The sequence below is a fragment of the Pongo pygmaeus genome, chromosome 8, assembly GCF_028885625.2.
Source record: "Pongo pygmaeus isolate AG05252 chromosome 8, NHGRI_mPonPyg2-v2.0_pri, whole genome shotgun sequence".
NCBI classification, from domain to species: Eukaryota; Metazoa; Chordata; class Mammalia; order Primates; family Hominidae; genus Pongo; species Pongo pygmaeus.
This window is the reverse complement of record NC_072381.2, coordinates 13,447,104-13,468,224: the sequence shown is the minus strand read 5'-3', so window position 1 is coordinate 13,468,224 and position 21,121 is coordinate 13,447,104. Positions and strand designations below refer to the sequence as shown.

Here is a 21,121-nt window from a genome sequence, read left to right as displayed (position 1 = left end):
TGGTGTGATCTCGGCTCACTGCAACCGCCACCTACCAGGTTCAAGCAGTTCTGTTGCCTCAGCCTTCCCAGTAGCTGGGACTACAGGCACGCATCACCATGCCCGGCGGATTTTTGTATTTTTGGTAGAGACGGGGTTTCACTACGTTGGCCAGGCTGGTCTCGAACTCCTGACCTCAGGTGATCCGCCCTCCTTGGCCTCCCAAGGTGCTGGGATTACAGGTGTGTGCCACCACCTCCTAGTACACATAATTTTTAATGGCTAGATAATGTTTTACCAGAGAAATGTACCGCAATTATCTTTTACCTATTTTTTAACAATTCATTTGGAAATAAAAATTTTCTGTAATTTGTTGTTACTTGTAAGAAAGTTATAGCCAGGCACAGTGGCTCACGCCTATAATCCAGCACTTTGGGAGGTTGAGGCGGGAGGATCACTTGACTCCAGCAGTTTGAGACCAGCCTAGGCAACATAGTGAGACCCCATCTCATCTCTTCAAAAAAAAAAAAAAACAAATTAGCTGTGCCTGGTGCATTCCTGTAGTCTAAGCTACTCGAGAGGCTGAGGTGGGAGGATTACTTGAGTCCAGGATGTTGAGACTGCAGTGAGTGGTGATCATACCCCTACACTTCAGCCTGGGTGACAGTGAGACCGTGTCTCAAAAAAAAAAAGTTATAGATCAGAGGAACAGAAAAGAGAATACAGAGGTAGGTCCATATTATAGTCAACTGATTTTTTTTTTGAGATGGAGTTTTGCTCTTTCGCCCAGGATGAAGTGCAGGGGCAGGATCTTGGCTCACCGCAACCTCCGCCTTCCAATTTCAAGTGATTCTTCTGCCTCAGCCTCCCAAGTATCTGGGATTATAGGCGCCCGCCACCACGCCTGGCTAATTTTTGTATTTTTAGTAGAGACAGGTTTTCACCATGTTGGCCAGGCTAGTCTTGAACCCCTGACCTTGTGATCCGCCTATCTCGGCCTCCCAAAGTACTGGGATTACAGGCATGAGCCACTCAACTGATTTTTGACAAAGGAGTGAAGGCAATTCATTGGAGAAATTAGTCTTTTCACCAAATGGTGCTGGAACAAGTGGACATTCACATGAAAAAAATTATTCTGGATGGAGATCTTACACCTTTCATAAAGATTAACTCAAAATGAATGTTTAGTGTGTTTTCACACTGCTATAAATAGCCACGACTGGGTAATTTATTTATTCATTTATTATTATTATTATTATTATTATTTTATTTATTTTATTTATTTTTTTTTTGAGACAGAGTCTTGCTCTTTCGCCCAGGCTGGAGTGCAGTGGTGCTATCTTGGCTCACCGCAAGCTCCGCCTTCTGGGTTCACGCCATTCTCCTGCCTCAGCCTCCCGAGTAGCTGGGACTATAGGCACCCGCCACTGTGCCTGGCTAATTTTTTGTATTTTTAGTAGACACAGGGTTTCACCGTGTTAGCCAGGATGGTCTCGATCTCCTGACCTCGTGATCTGCCCGCCTCGGCCTCCCAAAGTGCTGGGATTACAGGCATGAGCCACTGCGCCCGGCCTATTATTATTTTTTTTGTGGACGGAGTCTCACTGTGTCACCCAGGCTGGAGTGCAGTGAGGCGATCTCAGCTCACTGCAACCTGTGCCTCCCGGGTTCAAGCGATTCTCCTGCCTCAGCCTCTGGAGTAGCTGGGATTACAGGGCGCACGCCACCACACCCCACTAATTTTGGTATTTTTTGTAGAGACGGGGTTTCACCATGTTGGTCAGGCTGGTCTTGAACTCCTGACCTTGGCCTCCCAAAGTGCTGGAATTGCAGGCGTGAGCCACCATGCCCGGCTGACTGGGTAATTTATAAAGGAAAGAGGTTTAATTGACTCGCAGTTTCACATGGCTGGGGAGGCCTCAGGAAACTTACAGTCGTGGTAGATGGTGAAGGGGAAACAGGCACCTAGGTTCTTCATGAGGCAGCAGGACAGAGAAGAGCAGGGGAAACTGCCACTTACAAAACCATCAGATCTCATGAGAATTCATTCACCCTGACGAGAACAGCATGAGGGAAACCGCCCCCATGATTCAATCACCTCCCACCAGGTCCCTCTCTTGACATGTGGGGATTACAATTCGAGATGAGATTTAGGTGGGGACACAGAGCCAGACCATATCGATGAGTCGTAGACCTAAATAAAACACAACAATATAAAACTGGAAGAAGGTAACATCAGAGAAAATTTAGGTGGCTTTGGGTTTGGTGATGACTTTATAACACCAAAAGCACTATCTATTAAAAAATTGGTAAGTTTGGCTTTATTAATATAAAAAAACTTCTGCTTGGTGAAAAACACTGTTAAGGGGATGAAAAGACAAGCCACAGACTGGGAGAAAAATTTTGTCAAACACATACCTGTTGAAGGTCAGGTATCCAAAATATACAAAGAACTCTTAAAACTCAATAATAAAAAACAACTCAATTTAAACATGGCCCAAAGACCTTGACAGACACCATGGAAGAAGGTACGCAGATGGCAAATAAGCATCAAAGGAACCCTTCAGTGTCGTGCGTCAGTAGGGAGCTGTAGATTAAAGCAGTGATTGAGGTACCACTACTTGCCTGTTAGAATGGCTAAAATCCAAAACACTGAGAATAGCCTGGGCAACGTGGTGAAACTCCATCTCTACCAAAAAAATACAAAAAATTAGCTGGGCATGGTGGCTTGCGCCTTAGTCCCAGCTACTTGGAAAGCTGAGGTGGGAGGATCCCTTGAGCCCAGGAGGTCGAGGCTGCAGTAAGCTGTAATCGCACCACCTCACTCCAGCCTGGGTGACAAAGCGAGACCCTGTCTCAAAAAAAAAACCAAAAACACTGATAATACCAACTGCTGGCAAGGATGTAGAGAAACAGGAAGGAACTCTCATTCATTACTGGTAGGACTGAAAACTGGCACAGCCACTTCGAAAGTCAGTTTGGCAATTTCTTATGAAACTAAATATGTTATATGAAGCAGCGATTGTGCTTCTTGATATTCACTCAAAAAAGTTGAAAACTTACATTCACACAAAAGCCTGCAGACAAATGTTCATAGCAGCATTATTCATAATTGCCCAAACTTGGAAGCAGCCATTCATTTCTTCAGTAGGTGAGTGGATGAATGGATAAACAAAATGTAGTGTATCTGTAGTACGGAATATTATTGAGCAGTGGCTCACACTTGTAATCCCAGCACTTTGGGAGGCTGAGGCAGGACGATTGCCTGAGCCCAAGAGGACGAGGCTGCAGTGAGTTATGATCATGCCACTGCACTCCAGCCTGGGCAATAGAGCAAGACTCTGTCTCTTAAAAAAAAAAAAAAAGAGGAAATTGAAAAATAAACTTGCACGCAATTCACCTTTAGTGAGAGTACCTTGATATTGAGCAAGGCCTTCTTAAAAAGTGCTGGTCTTGGCTGGGTGTGGTGGCTCACGTCTGTAATCCCAGCACTATGGGAGGCCAGGGCGGGTGGATCATGAGGTCAGGAGTTCAAGACCAGCCTGGCCAATATGGTGAAACCCTGTCTCTGCTAAAAATACAGAAATTAGCTGGGCGTGGTGGTGCGCACCTGTAGTCCCAGCTATTCAGGAGGCTGAGGCAGGAAAATCACTTCAGCCCTGGAGGCAGAGGTTGCAGTGAGCCGAGATCGTACGACTGCACCCCAGCCTAGATGACAGAGTGAGACTCCATCTCAAAAAAAGAAAAAAGTGCCGTTCTTTGGTTTTAGGATGGTCTTGGCAGGTTTACCTTCCACTGAGATCATAATCCCTCTGCATAGTTTTTTTAGTTTACTGGAAAATTACTATTGATTGAAGCTTCTGATAGTTTTCAGGTGGCTCAAACTGAAATAAGAACTTTTGGAATTTCATTATGTCTTTGGTTGGTTTTACAACATTGCGTTTTCATTATTCCGATATGTCATCTCCCTAACAAGTAAGGAAGTTGCAGATTAATTGCGGACAAAAGATTTTTGAGTTGAGGAAAGGTGTTTTTTCTCAGAGTCGCCCCTCTCTCTCCCAGCTGCAGGACTCATGCACACGTTCAATGCCCACGCCGCCACTGACATCACGGGCTTCGGGATTTTGGGCCATGCGCAGAACCTGGCCAAGCAGCAGAGGAACGAGGTGTCGTTTGTAATTCACAACCTCCCGGTGCTGGCCAAGATGGCTGCGGTGAGCAAGGCCTGTGGAAACATGTTCGGCCTCATGCACGGGACTTGCCCGGAGACTTCAGGTACAGGATGCTGGGTGTGTCTGAGGAGTAAATAGTGAGGCTAACAGAAGGCTCAGCGAGAAAGCAGCAACCCCACCCCGAGTGGGCCGCCACTCTGTTGGAGTTCCGTGCTGCCGACCTCGGCCCCCGCAGCAGCTGGCGCCTTTCCTCCTCCCAGTGGGTCTGGTCCCCGCCATGCTGGGCGGATCCAGCAGCCTTGTTGAAGTTGAGTGGCCTGTGCTCTTTTTGATGCAAGAATATGATGATGAGGGAGATAAGTCAGCATTCAGTTTTTACTGAAAGCATCGCATTTGAAATTAACTGTAATACCCCTAGGTTACTTTGAACAGGTGATATTTTTTTCCTTGAAAATGTCTAACGTTGTTTTAAGAATGATAGAGAAAAAAAGGGGCCGGGCATGGTGGCTCTTGCCTGTAATACTGGCACCTCAGGAGGCTGAGGCAGGCACATCACGTGAGGTCAGGAGTTGAAGACCAGCCTGGCCATGGTGAAACCCCATCTCCACTAAAAATACAAAAAAAAGTAGCTGGGCGTGGTGGTACATGCCTTTAATCCCAGCTGCTTGGGAGGCTGAGCCAGGAGAATCGCTTGAACCTGGGAAACAGAGGTTAGTGAGCCGAGATTGCACCACTGCACTCCAGCCTGGGTGACAGAGCAAGATTCTGCCTCAAAAAAAAAAAAGAAAGAAAAGAATGATATAGAATAAAAAAGAATGCAATAGGATGTTATGTCTTTAAATTGCCATTTTTCTTTTTTCTTAGATGTGCAATAATTTATTAGAGGAAACATAAATGGAGGATAAACAGGAGATGGAGCAAGCGTAGGTAGAGAGAGCTGTCAGACACCAGTGCAGGTCTGACACCATACGCCCCAGTAGTTTGACTCCTAGGGAGCTTTTATATCCCTTATCATTTTTCTAAGCTTAAGCTCCTTTTGTTTCCTCATTAATTTGGTGGCCACATCTGTCCGGAACTTGTGAGACGTCCTCCTCTTCATCATGGCAGATACTCCAGCATGGCCTGCCGGCCACCGAGGCCGCCATGCCACAGGCTTACAGGCTTGCCATCGCTCGTTCCCGTGCCCGCCTGGAGCCGGACGGCGCATCCTCCTAAAGTGCTGTTTTTCTTTTGCCCGCTTTGTTCCCTTTACCTTGACTGTTTCATCTTTTAAGTCTCCCTATTTTTCCCTTTTTTTCAGTTTCTCTCTTTTTCTATTTCCTTTCCTCTAGAACTCTAGTTTTCTACCTGCAAAAGAGTGGAATCACGTTAGGATTTTAAATATACACATGCTGGCCAGGGCTGGTGGCTCAGCCTGTAATTCCAGCACTTTGGGAGGTCGAGGTCAGGAGTTCGAGACCAGGCTGACCAACATGGTGAAACCCTGTCTCTACTAAAAATATAAAAATTAGCGGGGCGTGGTGGCGTGTGCTCTTTAATCCCAGCTACTCCAGAGGCTGAGGCAGGAGAATCGCTTGAACCCGGGAGGCACAGGTTGCAGTGAGCCGAGATCGCCTCACTGCACTCCAGCCTGGGCGACAGAGTGAGACTGTCTCAAAAAAAAAAAGAAAAATACACATGCCTAGCCCCAGCCTCCCAAAAACGGTGGGATCCATCTCAGGCGGGCCTGGGCCTCAGCATCTGTGAAGGCTGCCTGGGAGATTCCGTAGTAGGCCGGGGCAAGGGACCACAGTGCTGGGACCACAAAGCCCTGGTCACGTCGACCTGTGCTGTGGCGAGGGGACTTCAGGACTCCGCCAGGCCTCTCACCGCCTTTATGGAGGACCCTTCAGCCTCCCATTTAAGAAAACAAACCATTTTCTAGAAGTAAGCTCCAACAGGGCAGGGTTTTTTTCCCCTGCTCGTTCAGGCTCTGGCCAGGACAGTGTCTGCCACATAATTGGGCACTGAATGGAAATTGAATGAATTGATGAATGTTACCAGCCATTTAAGTTTGTTTCCTTTCTTCAGAAATGGGAGGTTTTTGATTTTACGATGGAGTTTTGCTCTTGTCACCCAGGCTGGAGTGCAATGGCACGATCTCAGCTCACTGCAACCTCCGCCTCCCCGGTTCAAGCGATTCTCTTGCCTCAGCCCGAGTAGCTGGGATTACAGGAGTGTGCCATCATGCTCAGCTAATTTAGGGACAGGGTTTTACCATGTTGGCCAGGCTGGTCTTGAACTAACTCCTGACCTCAGGTGTTCCACCCGCCTTGGCCTCACAAAGTGCTGGGATTATACGCGTGACCCACCGTGCCCAGCCACAAGGTTTTTACATTTTGTGGAAGTAGACTACAGTTTTTCCTCATCATCTTATTTCTACTTAGAGAAATAAAAAATTTTGGCCAGGTGCAGTGGCTCACAACTGTAATCCCAGCACTTTGGGAGGCCAAGGTGGGTGGATCACGAGGTCAGGAGATCGAGACCATCCTGGCTAACACAGTGAAACCCCGTCTCTACTAAAAATACAAAAAATTAGCCAGGCGTGGTGGTGGGCACCTGTAGTCCCAGCTACTCGGGAGGCTGAAGCAGGAGAATGGCGTGAACCCAGGAGGTGGAGCTTGCAGTGAGCCGAGATCGTGCCACTGCACTCCAGCCTGGGAGACAGAGCGAGACTCCGTCTCAAAAAAAAAAAAAAAAAAAAAAAAAAAAATTCTGGCCTAGTTACTGGAAAGAGCAACAAAGGTTTATTTTAATGTATTTTATACTGTTTGTCTTTTGGATATAATGACAGAGTCAAGCCTGGAACCTAGATACTTTGGGGCATACACTGTTTCATGAGTCTTAAATTTTCTAAAAATACAAAAAAGCATTCTCGGTAAAATGAGAGAGTCGATGTAGAGAATCAAAAGTTCCCTTTTGTTTGTCAATATTTGTTTCAGTGTAGCTTGGAAAAAATAGCTACCACATGGGTTATTGAAGCCCCAAACACCTTACCCCTACACAGTGTTATGTGGTTCACAAATAGGTCATTTTCACAGTTGAAAGTTGGAGTGTATATGTGTGTGTGTTAGGAGTGTACTAGCAATTGCTTAATTACAGCATAGAACAGGCCTCTTAGGCTGGGAGTGGTGGTTCATTCCTGTAATCTCAGCACTTTGGGAGGCCAAGGCAGGTGGATTGCTTGAGTCCAGGAGTTTTAGACCAGCCTGGACAGCACAGTGAAACCTCATCTCTACAAAACATAGCCAGGTGTGGTGGTGCACACTTGTAATCCCAGCTACTGGGAAAGCTGAAGTGGGAGGGTCACCTGAGCCAGGACATTGAGGCTGCAGTGAGCCGTGATTGTACCACTGCACTCCAGCTTGGGCCACAGAGTGAGACCCTGTCTCAAAAAAAAAGCTTCTTAGTTCAATGCGAAGAGCTACTTGCATATAGGTGGCAGCAAGTTGTTGATGGAAGCTGGATCTCTGCAGAAGCAGCAGAGGCAGAGAAGCTGCTGTCATGTCAACACTAACAGTCATTCTTGTTTTCTTTTGCCAGGCGGCCTTCTGATCTGTTTACCACGTGAGCAAGCAGCTCGGTTCTGTGCAGAGATAAAGTCCCCCAAATATGGTGAAGGCCACCAAGCATGGATTATTGGGATTGTAGAGAAGGGCAACCGCACAGCCAGAATCATAGACAAACCCCGGATCATCGAGGTCGCACCACAAGTGGCCACTCAAAATGTGAATCCCACACCCGGGGCCACCTCTTAATCTAGACAGAAATAGCTGTTTGGTTTTGTTTTCAAATAGATCTATTTCCCTTATCACTTCAATTAAAGACTATAAACAACAAAAATCTCATTGTGTCTACACATCGGGGTGACCTTAGGTCGGTTTGTAAGTGGATACAATTAATAAAATAAAATCCATTGCCTTTTTTTCCTGTTACATTAACTGAAGATGCACCTAATCTTGAGGCAGCTTCTGAGTTGAGAATTATATTGTTATCCAATACTGTTGATTCATTTTGAATCTTTAGACACTTATCTCTTGCCGCATAGGCTCTTTTTAAAGGTGCTTTCACATAGCACAGACATTACCAGTAGTCGTGTCAAATAGCAGTTGGTGTCTTCATTTTATGTGTATTTATCATATAAGTCTGATTTTTTTTTAAGCGTCTTGAATGGTTTTCTGGAGAGACAGCATTGGTGAGTGGCACATGACGGTATCCCAGTCATAAGAGGGTTGCATGATTCCTTTGAGTGTTTGATTTGAAAAGCCTAGTCTTGTCTCAAGAGCATCTCGGGCCCAGAACATTCTCCAGTAGTGCATTCAGTTCAACACAGCAAGTGCTTCACTGCATGGAAAACACTTTGAAGACAAAAAAGAAATCTTATTTCTTTTTTTGTAGCCTTCCTGATATTTACAGTAATACCATTAACTGTTTTATCGATAGCAAAAAAGGATACTTTTTGCAATGTAATTAGATGTTCTATAGTGCTACAAGGAATTGCCTTCCGAATGGAGGTTCATGTATAATACTCATTTACAATTCAATATATAATTACGCAAATAATTTTTAAATATAATCAATAATAAAGACTGTTCTGTGGATGGTAGTGTTTAATACATTTTATATTTTGTATAGTGATTTCAGGCCTTTTGTTTTCTTAAAATCAGCAGCTATTTAGCCTAATTCTTAGCATTATTTTGTCCTTTGCGCCAGTACTTTTTTGTGCACGCTTTTTGTGATCTGTGTTAAAAACCTGCATTGCCAACATTGCAGCTCGAACTTAAACTTGTTATTCAAATAAATATTTAATTTTTTAAATTGCTCTTGTATAATCAGATACCCCTTTTAGTATTATTTTAGAAGCGTTGGGAGGGTTTTGCCTAAAGTACAATTTATCGGGAAAAACTAGATCTTAGTTTTATAAAACTTTTAAGTCTTTCATGGGACCTATATTTTCTTGAATTAAATTTTGTAGTTCTAGAATAAATAGGCAATCTAAAAAGGTGTTCTCTGTGTTTCGTAAAGTGGAGGCTTCCTTATATTTTAACCTACTAAGCAATGAGGAGGGATTCCTGTCATTAAGCACAAGGGCGCTGGATCCTCAAGTGCCCATCTTCATGAGAGAAAAAGCAGCACATCCTGCATGTTTCTGGTGCTTCCTGCTCACAGGCACCAAAGCTGCACATGTAAACTGACTTGCCAAAGGAAATGACCCCTGGGAAGATCAAGCTCCTGGAAGAGGCTTTAACTCGGACACGCCCTCCTCCAGGAACCAGCGGGCAGGGCAGCCTTCACGCATGTGTAACTGGACCTCCAGCCATAAGCATGGTGCGCAGTGTGGAAGAGCCTGCTGCGGAACTGAAATTGATTGGACATTTTATAGGAATTGATACAGATGTTGGTCCTCGAAAGCTACAAACGAGTGGTCTGCAAAATAAAGTGTGTTGGAAACCTCTGAGTAAGATAAACCTACTGTTGAGCTTTTTTTTTTTTTAAATAACGATGACTGACTCTGAACTTCAGTGTAGCCTGTGCCGTGAGAGCTGGTGTTTTCCTCAGTGGCAGGCCTATTGAGAGGAGGGAGCTAAGTGGAGTATGTACTTAAGGAAATAATATTTGTGAAGATTGACGTTTATAAAGAGAAAATGTTGGGTACTTAGAGGTCCGTGTAAGTCTTATGATCCCAAGAGGAAGAATTTGTATTTAAAGCAGTGTTGGCTAGGCATGGTGGCTCACACCTGTAATATCAGCACTTTGGGAGGCTGAGGTGGGCAGATGACCAGAGGTCCAGAGTTCAAGACCAGACTTGCCAACATGGTGAAACGCTGTCTTTACTAAAAATACAAAAATTAGCTGGGTTTGGTGGCGCACACCTGTATTCCCAGCTACTGGGTAGGCTGAGGCACGAGAATCGCTTGAACCCGGGAGATAGAGATTGCAGGGAGCAACCTGCAATCACACCACTGCACTCCAGCTTGGGCGACAGAGACTCAGTCTCAAGAAACAAACTCAAGCTCTTTTGAGACTCAAGTCTCAACAAGCAAACAAAAACCAGTATTGCATAGTGGCCCAGATCCACCTGTGTTAGAATCACCCGGGGTGTTGGAAGGCAACATTCCTGCCCCTGATTTTCCAGATTCACAGAATCAGAATTTCTGGGGTGTGGGACTTTGGGAATGTCTTAAATAAGGACCCCATGGGGCTATGGCCAAAAAAGTTTCAGAACCATGGGTGCAGCACACCAACATGGCACATGTATACATATGTAACAAACCTGCACGTTGTGCACATGTACCCTAAAACTTAAAGTATAATAAAAAAAAAAAAAATCTCAAAAGGAATGTTGCAGAGGAAGGCAGGGAAAGTAAGAGGACCTGGTTTTGCAACTTTTTTTTTTTTTTTTTTTGAGGCGGAGTCTCTGTCAGCCAGGCTGGAGTGCAGTGGTGCGATCTCAGCTCACTGCAACCTCTGCCTCCCAGGTTCCAGTGATTCTCCCACCTCAGCCTCCCGAGTAGCTGGGATTACAGGCGCATGCCACCAAGCCTGACTAATTTTTGTATTTTTAGTAGAGACAGAGTTTTGCCATGTTGGTCTCAAACTGAGCTCAAACGATCCGCTTGCCTTGGCCTCCCAAAGTGCTGGGATCACAGGTGTGAGCCACCATGCCCAGCCTTTTGCAACATATTTTGCAGGAATTTTTTCCTCGACCATTCTCTTACTGACCATTCCGATCAAATCTTGACCATTCTGTTTACTTCCCACATCTGAGCTATGGCCCAGCAAGGCAGCAGAAATTACCTGTATTTTGAAAGCTCCATAAAGACTCAAATGATTGTCATTGAATATTGGAGTTCTTGGCAAAATCTATGTAGAACATTTTAAAAGTCAGTGGACAGGCCAGACATGGTGGCTCATGTCTATAATCCTAGCACTTTGGGAAGCTGAGACAAGAGGATCACTTGAGCACAGGAGTTCGAGACCAGCCTAAGCAACATAGTGAGACCTCGTCTCTACAAAAAATAAAATTTAAAAAGTCAGTGGACAGTAAGTAGTCGATTTGACTTTCTGGTAGCACTTTAAAACTTCACACTGAAGTGTATTTATCTTGGTATACTGATTTGTTTTCTGTAAATCATAGTATAGTTGCATCCAAAAATACAGTCTGTTAGAACGCACAGAATTAGTGAATACAACCTGAGGCAGCTGGATCAGGGTGGAGTCAGTCATTCAGGGACTGGGAATAATCTGAAGGAATATTGAAGCTGCTTATTTGCACAGGCTGTGTTGAGGTATTTATTGTGTTTCAGTCCAAGAAAAATTGAAATACTGTATAAGCAATATGTACTTTTTGGCTCAGTCTTTAAAAATAGTAGATTATAGTCTTCCAAGTTCTGCATGCTTTATAATGAATAAATGTGTTTCAAATTGTTCTGTTTATAGATGAATGAGCCAGGCATTTTCAGTCTGAATTTAGCATTCCCTTTAAAAGAGTTATATCTGAGTTCTCAATCTTAGTTTTAATTGTATAGAGACCAGAATAGCTATACTGTGCTGCACTTTATTTTTAGGTAATAGAGCAAGCATAGACATCGACGCTTCAGATACCAGTCGTGTCTGTGTGTGTGTTTTTGTGTATATTTGTGTGTATATATCCTTGAGTTGCTCACTTGCACATCCAGCCCACCCTTTTCCTCAAGCTTAGGCAGTGGTTGCATAGACAACATAATTTACTTTGAACAGTAATTTGTAAATTTTTCTCATTAAGAATCCGCATATGAATTACAGTCATTAAATATGCCAAGGGGCACAGTGAAAATCACCAATGTCCTGTTAAAAGTGAAGCCTGGGAATATCCTATTATCTATGCTTAAATCTCTGTGTCTTGAATGAGGATGGGAGTGGATGGATCACACAAGGTCTTCATTAGGTAAAGCAGTAGGTAAGACGGTGCTCCCATGGGCATCTAGACAGGTTCTGGAATTGCCTGGAATCCAAGCCTGCTGCCAATGCCAAATGCTTTGATTTGTCTGTGAATTCAGGGTAAGGAAGGTGCTGTAAGTTTCCCTATGTTTCACAGTCTTTAAATATGACATCCAGCACTGAACACACAGTTGACGATTTCCGTGGTTTTTGTCCTTTCTAAGTCGTGTTGCTTTCAGAGGGAGTTTTATGCTTAGGAGAAACTGCATGTAATGAAGCCTATCAAAGCTTCATAGAAAGAAACAGAAAAGGCCACACACGGTGGCTCACACCTGCAATCCCAGCACTTTGAGAGGCCGAGGTGGGTGGATCACCTGAGGTCAGGAGTTCGAGATCAGCCTCAACATGGAGAAACCCCGTCTCTGCTAAAAAAAAAAAAAAAATACAAAATAAGCCGGGCATGGTGGTGCACGCCTGTAATCCCAGCTACTCAGGAGGCTGAGGCAGGAGAATTGCTTGAACCTGGGAGGCAGAGGTTGCGCTCAGCTGAGATCGCACCACTACACTCCAGCCTGGGCAACAAGAGCAAAACTCCGTCTCAAAAAAAAAAAAAAAAAGAAACAGAAAACTCACTCTATTAGTGATCTGATTGCAGAAAAGCCAGTGTGTTTTCTACTATTATATTTTTAGAACAAGCATAGGCCCGTAGAAAATTATAAGGGGCTGGCCAAGCACAGTGGCTCATGCCTGTCATCCCAGCACTTTGGGAGGCCTAGGCTGGCGGATCACGAGGTCAGGAGTTCGAGACCAACCTTACCAACATGGTGAAACCCCGTCTCTACTAAAAATACAAAAATTATCCAGGTGTGGTGGTGTGCACCTGTAATCCCAGCTACTCGGGAGGCTGGGGCAGGAGAATCGCTTGAACCCGGGCCCCGGAGGTTGCAGTGAGCCGAGATTGTGCCATTGCACTCCAGCCTGGGTGACAGAGTAAGACTTTGTCCCGAAAAAAAAAAAAAAAAAAAAAAAGGAAAAGGAAAAAAAAAAAGAGGCCGGGCACTGTGGCTCACGCTTGTAATCCCAGCACTTTGGGAGGCCAAGACGGCGGATCACAAGGTCAGGAGATCAAGACCACAGTGAAACCCCGTCTCTACTAAAAATACAAAAAATTAGCCAGTTGTGGGGGTGGGTGCCTGTAGTCCCAGCTACTCGGGAGGCTGAGGCAGGAGAATGGCGTGAACCCGGGAGGCGGAGCTTGCAGTGAGTCAAGATCGCGCCACTGCACTCCAGCCTGGGCGACAGAGCGAGACTCCATCTCAAAAAAAAAAAAAAAAAAAAAAAAAGAAAAGAAAATTATAATGGCCTATAAAATGTTAACGTTGATCATTACCCAGTATCCAGTCCTATATGTCGCTTAATTCTTTCTTTTTTTTTTTTAGGCGGAGTCTCTGTCACCCAGGCTGGAGTGCAGTGGCGTGATCTTGGCTCACTACAACCTCTGCCTCCCAGGTTCAAGCGATTCTCCCGCCTCAGCCTCCCAAGTAGCTGGGATTACAGGCACCTCCCACCATGCCCGGCTAATTTTTGTATTTTTAGTGGAGACGGGAGTTCACCATGTTGGGCAGGCTGATCTCGAACTCCTGACCTCAAGTGATGGGGGTCACTCAGCCTCCCAAAGTGCCGGGATTACAGGCATGAGCCACCGCACCCGGCTGGCATATCTCTTTCTTATTACATCCGGGAAACGTTTCCCCATTTTCAGGACTCATGATTGCAGTGGGCTCACCCAGATAATACGGGGTAATCCCCCTATCAAAGTCCTTAATGCTAATCACATTTGGAAAATCCCTTTTGCCAGGTAAGGTAACAGCCACAGATTCCAGGGATTAGGGCGTGAACATCTTTGGGGAGGACCGTTATTCTCCCCACCACAAGGCTGTATACCCACAGGGTAGCTTCTTCACCAGGGGAGAGATTTTTGCAGCCATGAAGCAAAGCTGTTGCCTCAAACATGGTATTTTTAAAATCTGTGAACGAGAATTGCTTACACAGCCATACCAAGCAGGGCAAGCAGGGTGGAAGGTCTGTTCACCACTAGCTACCAAGCTTTGTGCACAAAGCAAACATGGGCCCCTGGACAGGCTGCGGCAGAATCGACTTTCCTTTTTTTTTTGAGACCAAGTCTCTCTCTTGTCACCCAAGCTAAAGTGCAGTGGCACGATCTCGGCTCACTGCAACCTCCGCCTCCAGAATTCAAGAGATTCTCCTGCCTCAGCCTCCCCAGTAGCTGAGATTACAGGTACCCGCCACCACACCCCACTAATTTTTGTATTTTTAGTAGAGACGGGGTTTCACCATGTTAGCCAGGCTGGTCTCAAACTTCTGACCTCAGGTGATTTGCCCCCCTCGGCCTCCCCAAGTGCTGGGATTACAGGCATGAGACACCGTGCCCGGCCGGAATCGACTTTTCTTTTTTTTTTTTTTTTTTTTTTTTTTTTTTTTTTTTGAGATGCGGTTTCGCTCTTGTTGACCAGGCTAGAGTGCAATGGCGTGATCTCAGCTCACTGCAACCTCCGACTCCCGGGTTCAAGCGATTCTCATGCCTCAGCCTCTGGAGTACCTGGGATTACAGGCATGTGCCACCATGCCCAGCTAATTTTGTATTTTTAGTAGAGGCGAGGTTTCTCCATGTTGGTCAGGCTGGTCTCGAACTCCCGACCTCAGGTGATCTGCCCACCTTGGCCTCCTGAAGTGCTGGGATTACAGGCGTGAGTCACCGCACCCAGCTGGAATTGACTTTTCTTTTCTTTTTTTTTTTTTTTTTTTTTCTGAGACATAGTCTCACTCTGTTGCCCAGGCTGGAGTGCAGTGGCGCAATCTCAGCTCACTGCAACCTCTGCCTCCTGGGTTCAAGCGATTCTCCTACCTCAGCCTCCCGAGTAGCTGGGATTACAGGTGCACGCCACTAGGCCCGGCTAATTTTTGTATTTTTAGTTGAGATGGGGTTTCACCATGTTGGTCAGGCTAGTCTCAAACTCCTGACCTCGTGATCTGCCTGCCTCGGTCTCCCAAAGTGCTGGGATTACAGGCGTGAACCACCGCGCCTGGCGGAATTGACTTTTCTATAGTGCAAGGATAACCTAGCAGTTTTTGACCAATGTTTTAGAGAACATCCTATCCCAAATACTTGCATTATACAACAGCAGAGAAATTCTGTACATGATTCATCTTCTAAGTGTCTTCCTCTATAGGAGTGGTCCCCAAACTTTTTGGCACAAGGGACTGGTTTTGTGGAAGCAATTTTTCCACAGACTGGGGCACAGTGCCCGGGGAAGGTTTCAGTATGATTCAAGCACATTACATTTATTTTGTACTTTATTTCTACTATTATTACATTGTAATATGTAATGAAACAACTACAACCCACCATAATGTAGAATCAGTGGGAGCCCTGAGCTTGTTTTCCTGCCACTAGATGATCCTATCTGGGGGTGATGGGAGACAGTGATGGATCATCAGGCATTAGATTCTCATAAGGAGCAGACAACCTAGATCCCTCACGTGCGGTTCACAACAGAGTTCCCGCTCCTGTGAGAATCCAGCGCCACTGCTGATCTGACAGGAAGCACAGCTCAGGTGGGAATGCTTGCTCACCCCATCCTGTGTGGCTCGGTTCCTAACAGGGCACAGACTGGTAAGGGTCCCCGGCCTGGGAGTTGGGGACCCCTGCTCTGTAGTATTTCTGTCTGAGTCACCAGCTTCCAGAGTCTCATTATTTTACCCTTTCACTTGAGTCCCAGTTTTCAGTGGGTTGGGCACTGCCTTGCTGTAGTCTCTTGAAATCTGTCGGGGCCACCTATACTGTGACTGCCTTCCGTTGACACCCTCAGAGGATGCAGGTCTAAGGTGACAGCATCACAAAATGGACTTGTGGATCTCTCAGTCATTGCTGGAGAATCATTGACAAGTAAACTTTCATTTGGTTGAGGCATTAACAGTTCAGGGTTTACTTATTACTACAGCATAGCTTAACCTACCCTAAGATAGAAATCGACAGGCAATTCACAAATACACAAATGACCAATGTAGAGCTCAAAACTTGTTCAATCTCACTAGACAGGCAAATTTAAACAACATGAAGTCTTTTTATTTTTTGCCTACCTAATTGGCAAGGATTTAAAAAGGGTAAGGCAGCCGGGCGTGGTGGCTCATGCCTGTAATCCTAGCACTTTGGGAGGCCGAGGCAGGTGGATCACCTGAGGTCAGGAGTTGGAGAGCAATGTGACCAACATGGAGAAACCCCATCTCTACTAAAAATACAAAATTAGCCAGGCATGGTGGCGCATGCTTGTAATCCCAGCTACTCAGGAGGCTGAGGCAGGAGAATCGCTTGAACCCGGGAGGCGGAGGTTGCGGTGAGCCGATATTGCGCCATCGCACTCCAGCCTGGGCAACAAGAGCAAAACTCCGTCTCAAAAAAATAAAAAAAAAAGGGTAAGGCCCAGGTTTTATCAATGCTCAGTGCTCATTGATAACAGCATTTTGAGACTTGTTTGGCAATATTAAAATGTTTAATAGCATTTGACTAGCAACTCTATGTCAATAATTTATCCTAAGGAAATATCCATGGGACTACCTAACACTGAAAATCAGCATATTCATCAAATTATTTACAATTGTAAGCAAAAAAGAAAGAAAGGAAAAGAAAACATAAACTTACATATAGTAATAGGACGTTGGTTCAATGAGTATAGGAAAATCCACAGGCTAGAATGCTGTGAAGTCATCAAAAATCAGGTCTTAGGCCGGGCGCAGTGACTCACACCTGTAATACCAACACTTTGGGACGCTGAGGCGGGTGGATCACCTGAGGTCAGGAGTTCGAGACCAGCCTGGCCAACATGGCAAAACTTCGTCTCTACTAATAATACAAAAATTAGCCAGGTGTAGTGGTGCACACCTGTAATCCCAGCTACTCAGGAGGCTGAAGCACAAGAATCGCTTGAACCCCAGAGGCAGAGGTTGCAGTGAGCTCAGACCATGCCACTGCCCTCCAACCTGGGTGACAGAATGAAACTGTGTCTCAAAAAAAAAAAAAAAAAAAAAAAAAAAAAAAAAAAAAAAAAAAAAATTAGGTCTTATGGCATTTAAAATACGGAAATATTCACAATGTAATAATGAGTTTTGAAAAACAACTCTATATGCAGTATGATTCCAATTTATGTATTTATGTATGTAAGTAAGTGTGTTTTTGTTGAGACAGTCTCATTCTGTCACCCACGCTGGAGTGCAGTGGCATGATCATGGCTTACTGCAGCTTTGACCTTCCAGGCTCAAGAGATCTTCCCACCTCAGCTTCCTGAGTGGCTACGACTACAGGCACACCACCACACCTGGGCTACTTAAAAAAAAAAATTATTGTAGAGATGGAGGGGTCTCACTTTGTTTCCCAAGCTAGTCTTGAAATCCTGGGCTAAAGTGATCGTCCCACTCTGGCCTCCCAAAGTGTTGGGATTACAGGTGTGGGCCACCACACCCAGCAGTTTTTGTTGTTGTTGTTGTTGTTTGTTTGTTTTGTTTTGAGACAGGATCTCACTCTATCACCCAGGCTGGAGTGCAGTGATGCAGTCTCGGCTCACTGCAACCTCTGCCTCCCAGGCTCAAGCCATTCTTCTGCCTCAGCCTCCAGAGTAACTGGGACTACAGGTGCATGCCAGTATGTCCGGCTAATTTTTTTTTTTTTTTTTTTTGAGACAGAGTCTCGCTCTGTCACCCAGGGTGGAGTGCAGTGGCGCAATCTCGGCTCACTGCAAGCTCCACCTCCTGGGTTCACGCCATTCTCCTGCCTCAGCCTCCCGAGTAGCTGGGACTACAGGCACCTGCCACCATGCCCGGCTAATTTTTTGTATTTTTAGTAGAGACGGGGTTTCACCATGTTAGCCAGGATGGTCTCCATCTCCTGACTTCAAGTGATCCACCCGCCTCAGCCTCCCAAAGTGCTGGGATTACAGGCATGAGCCACCGCGCCCAGCCCACACCCAGCAGTTTTTTAAATGTTTCTTTTTGAGACTCTGTCTCAAAAAAAAAATTATCTGTAATTCTACCTCAAAAGTCACGTTTTTGGAGACTATGTATTCATAGTAAAATGTCTATGCTGTAATCTAAGGTGAAAAAAAGATGCGGCGTCACCTGGAGTTTAAGAAGCTGCACGCAAGTATTGAATTCCTGACAATGGCCAAGAACAAATTTAGAAGGCAGAAGTCCAGGAAAGTATTTTGCATAGCTAGCCAAAAAAGCTTTAAGGCTAAAAACAGAGCAAAACCAATTACCACTAATCTTAGGAAGACAAACATTATGAATGATGAAAAAGTCAGCAGAGTAAACAAAGCTTTTGTAAGTGTACAAGAGGAACTTCCACATTTCTCAAAAGGCCTTTCTCTTGAACTTCTGCAGAAAGAACTGATTCCTCAGCAGCATCATGAAAGCAAACCAGTTAATGTTGATGAAGCTATAAAATTAATGGCTCAGTTGTAACACAGTGGTGATGCATCTAATTCTCCCACAAAGACCAATAAATTGAGTGTTTTATACCAAGAAAGATGCAATGCAGTCTATTCAGTGTATTCAGTGTGATACCAACTTTGAAAAACTATATACATACGTATGTATGTACCTGTATAAAATGTATATTTTTCAACTAAATGTGAATGGGAAAAAATACATTGAATTGTAACGATGGTTTTCTTGTGAAGAGCAGCCACATGAGTTAATTTTAGAGGTTTTTTTCCCTGTATTTTTTTCTTTTTTCTTTCTTTCTTTTTTTTTTTTTTTTTTTGAGACGGAGTTTTGCTCTCGTTGCCCAGGCTGGAGTGCAATGGCGCTATCTCGGCTCACTGCAACATCCACCTTCCAGGTTCAAGCAATTCTCCTGCCTCAGCCTCCCAAGTAGCTGGGATTACAGGCATGCACCACCACGCCCGACTAATTTTGTATTTTTAGTAGAGATGGGGTTTCTCCATGTTGGTCAGGCTGGTCTTGAACTCCTGACCTCAGGTGATCCACCCGCCTCGGCCTCCCAAAGTGCTGAGATTACAGGCATAAGCCACTGCTCCTGGCCTAAATTAAATGTTTTATACAAAAAAAGATGCAATGTGGTGTATTCGGTGTGATATTAACTTTGAAAAAAATATATATATGTATATACCTGTATAAAATGTATATATTTCAACTAAATGTGAATGGGAAAAAATAGATTGAATTTTAACAACGGTTTTCTTGCAAAGAGCAGCCACATGAGCGAATTTTAGGGGTTTTTTCCCTATATTTTTTCAAATATTCTACAATATATGTGTATTATTATTGATCACAAAACATTGGGTCATTTAAATATATATGTAATATATAATGTAAACTAATATGATTTTTAAAAATTTTTTTGAGACAAGGTCTCACTCTGTTGCCCAGGTGGGAGTGCAGTGGTGTGATCATGGCTCACTATAGCCTCTGATTTCCGGGCTCAAGTGATCCTCCCGCCTCAGCCTCCTGAGTACCTGGGACTACAGGCACATCACGATCACGTCCGGCTAATTTTCTAGCTTTTTTCATACAGATGGGGTCTTGCTGTGTTTCCCAAGATGGTCTCAAACTCTTGGCTTCCCAAAGTGCTGGGATTACAGGCCTGAGCCACCATGCCTGTTCAAATTAATATGATCACGTAGCCATACAAAGTGGGGGCCAGCAGTGGGGAAGGTCAGTTCACCGGTGGCTACCAAGCTTTGTGCACAAAGCGAGCCTCGCCCACCAGGCAGACTGTGGCGGAATCAACTTTTCTGTAGTGCCAACATGAGATGATTAACGCCGACATGAAAGTATACATAAATCCCAGCACTTTGGGGGGCCGAGGCGGGCAGATCACCTGAGGTCGGGAGTTCGAGACCAGCCTGATCAACATGGAGAAACCCTGTCTCTACTAAAAATACAAAATTAGCCGAGCATGGTGGTGCATGCCTGTAATCCCAGCTACTTGGGAGGCTGAGGCAGGAGAATCACTTGAACCCGGGAGGCGGAGGTTGTGGTGAGCCAAGATTGTGCCATTGCACTCCAGCCTGGGCAACAAGATCGAAACTCCATCGAAAAAAAAAAAAAGTATACATAAAGGGCCATGGAAATACAACAGTTTCAAATGAGAAGTTTCCTTCTTTCTGCATTTTGTTCAACTTAGAATTAAAACACCACCTTCCCTTTCCTCTCAAGCAGTCTCTCTGATTCCAGCCTCGCTGCACACACACACGTGTTCCATTCATATCCATGGAGAACTGACACATAGAATGGAACATGTGTGTGTGCGCATGCGTGCATGTGTGTATGTGCGTGTGTGCAGGTATGTGTATGTGTGTGTGTATGAGTGTGTGTGTGTGATTTCTTTCCCTATTTCCTTCCTTTCTGCCCTCCTTCATCCTAACATACTTTAGCCCTCACTCTTCCTGCACCTGCTGCCCTGTCCCCTGGCCTGTGTCGTTTAGAGCCTGGGCGTGGCACTGCCTTTCCCTCTGCTCACGTGGATCATTGCTGTACCCCCTCCTATGTTTCCCTGTTTCTTTTAGACAGCTTGGTACAAATCAGGTACCCAATAATTGTGTAGAGGTTTGCTGGTTGATTTGTGTTTGTTTCATGGTAGATCATTTACCCCGGGCCTCTAGGTATTTCCCAATCCAAATAATTCCATAAGTGATAATTTTATTCTTTCCTCTTCTCCTAGATTTACACACCTATATTTTTTAGTTTCTAGTTTAGGTTGGAAGATGAGATATTTCTCTGCACCACAGATGTCTCCATTCTTCAGACTTATTTTCATTATAGCTGACATCAGAAATGGGCTTGGAGAAAAGCAGGAGACCCTCTCACTTCAGCCTCCTGAACAGCAGGGACTACAGGTGCGTACCAACACACCCGGCTAATTTTTTTTTTTTTTTTTTTTTTGAGATGACGTCTCACTCTGTTGCCCAAGCTGG

The 21,121-nt window shown here is 44.8% G+C and overlaps 2 protein-coding genes across 6 annotated transcripts in view; both read left to right on the top strand.

Annotated features, from left to right (window-relative positions):
• The window catches only part of SEPHS1 (selenophosphate synthetase 1), a 28,038-nt gene extending 18,380 nt beyond the window's left edge, over positions 1–9,658 (top strand). For 2 of the 4 annotated variants that reach the window (XM_054435381.2, XM_054435382.2), the window contains exons 8-9: positions 4,042–4,254; positions 7,734–9,658. In XM_054435381.2, coding sequence (XP_054291356.1) covers positions 4,042–4,254; positions 7,734–7,948 — 428 coding nt within the window. In that variant the 3' untranslated portion in view covers positions 7,949–9,658. The remainder of the gene's footprint in view (positions 1–4,041; positions 4,255–7,733) is intronic. The other 2 variants (XM_063669563.1, XM_063669564.1) reach the window with 1 other exon arrangement.
• An 8,683-nt stretch (positions 9,659–18,341) lies between these two features.
• On the top strand, positions 18,342–18,662 carry LOC129006730 (ribosomal biogenesis factor-like). 2 transcript variants are annotated; one of them, XM_054436731.1, is made up of 2 exons: positions 18,342–18,454; positions 18,572–18,644. In XM_054436731.1, exons 1-2 carry the CDS (start codon positions 18,342–18,344, stop codon positions 18,642–18,644), a joined length of 186 nt encoding a protein of 61 aa, XP_054292706.1. The 2 variants fall into 2 exon arrangements, with proteins under 2 accessions (XP_054292706.1, XP_063526656.1); XM_063670586.1 differs by having other exon boundaries at positions 18,342–18,662.
• Positions 18,663–21,121: the final 2,459 nt, after the last annotated feature.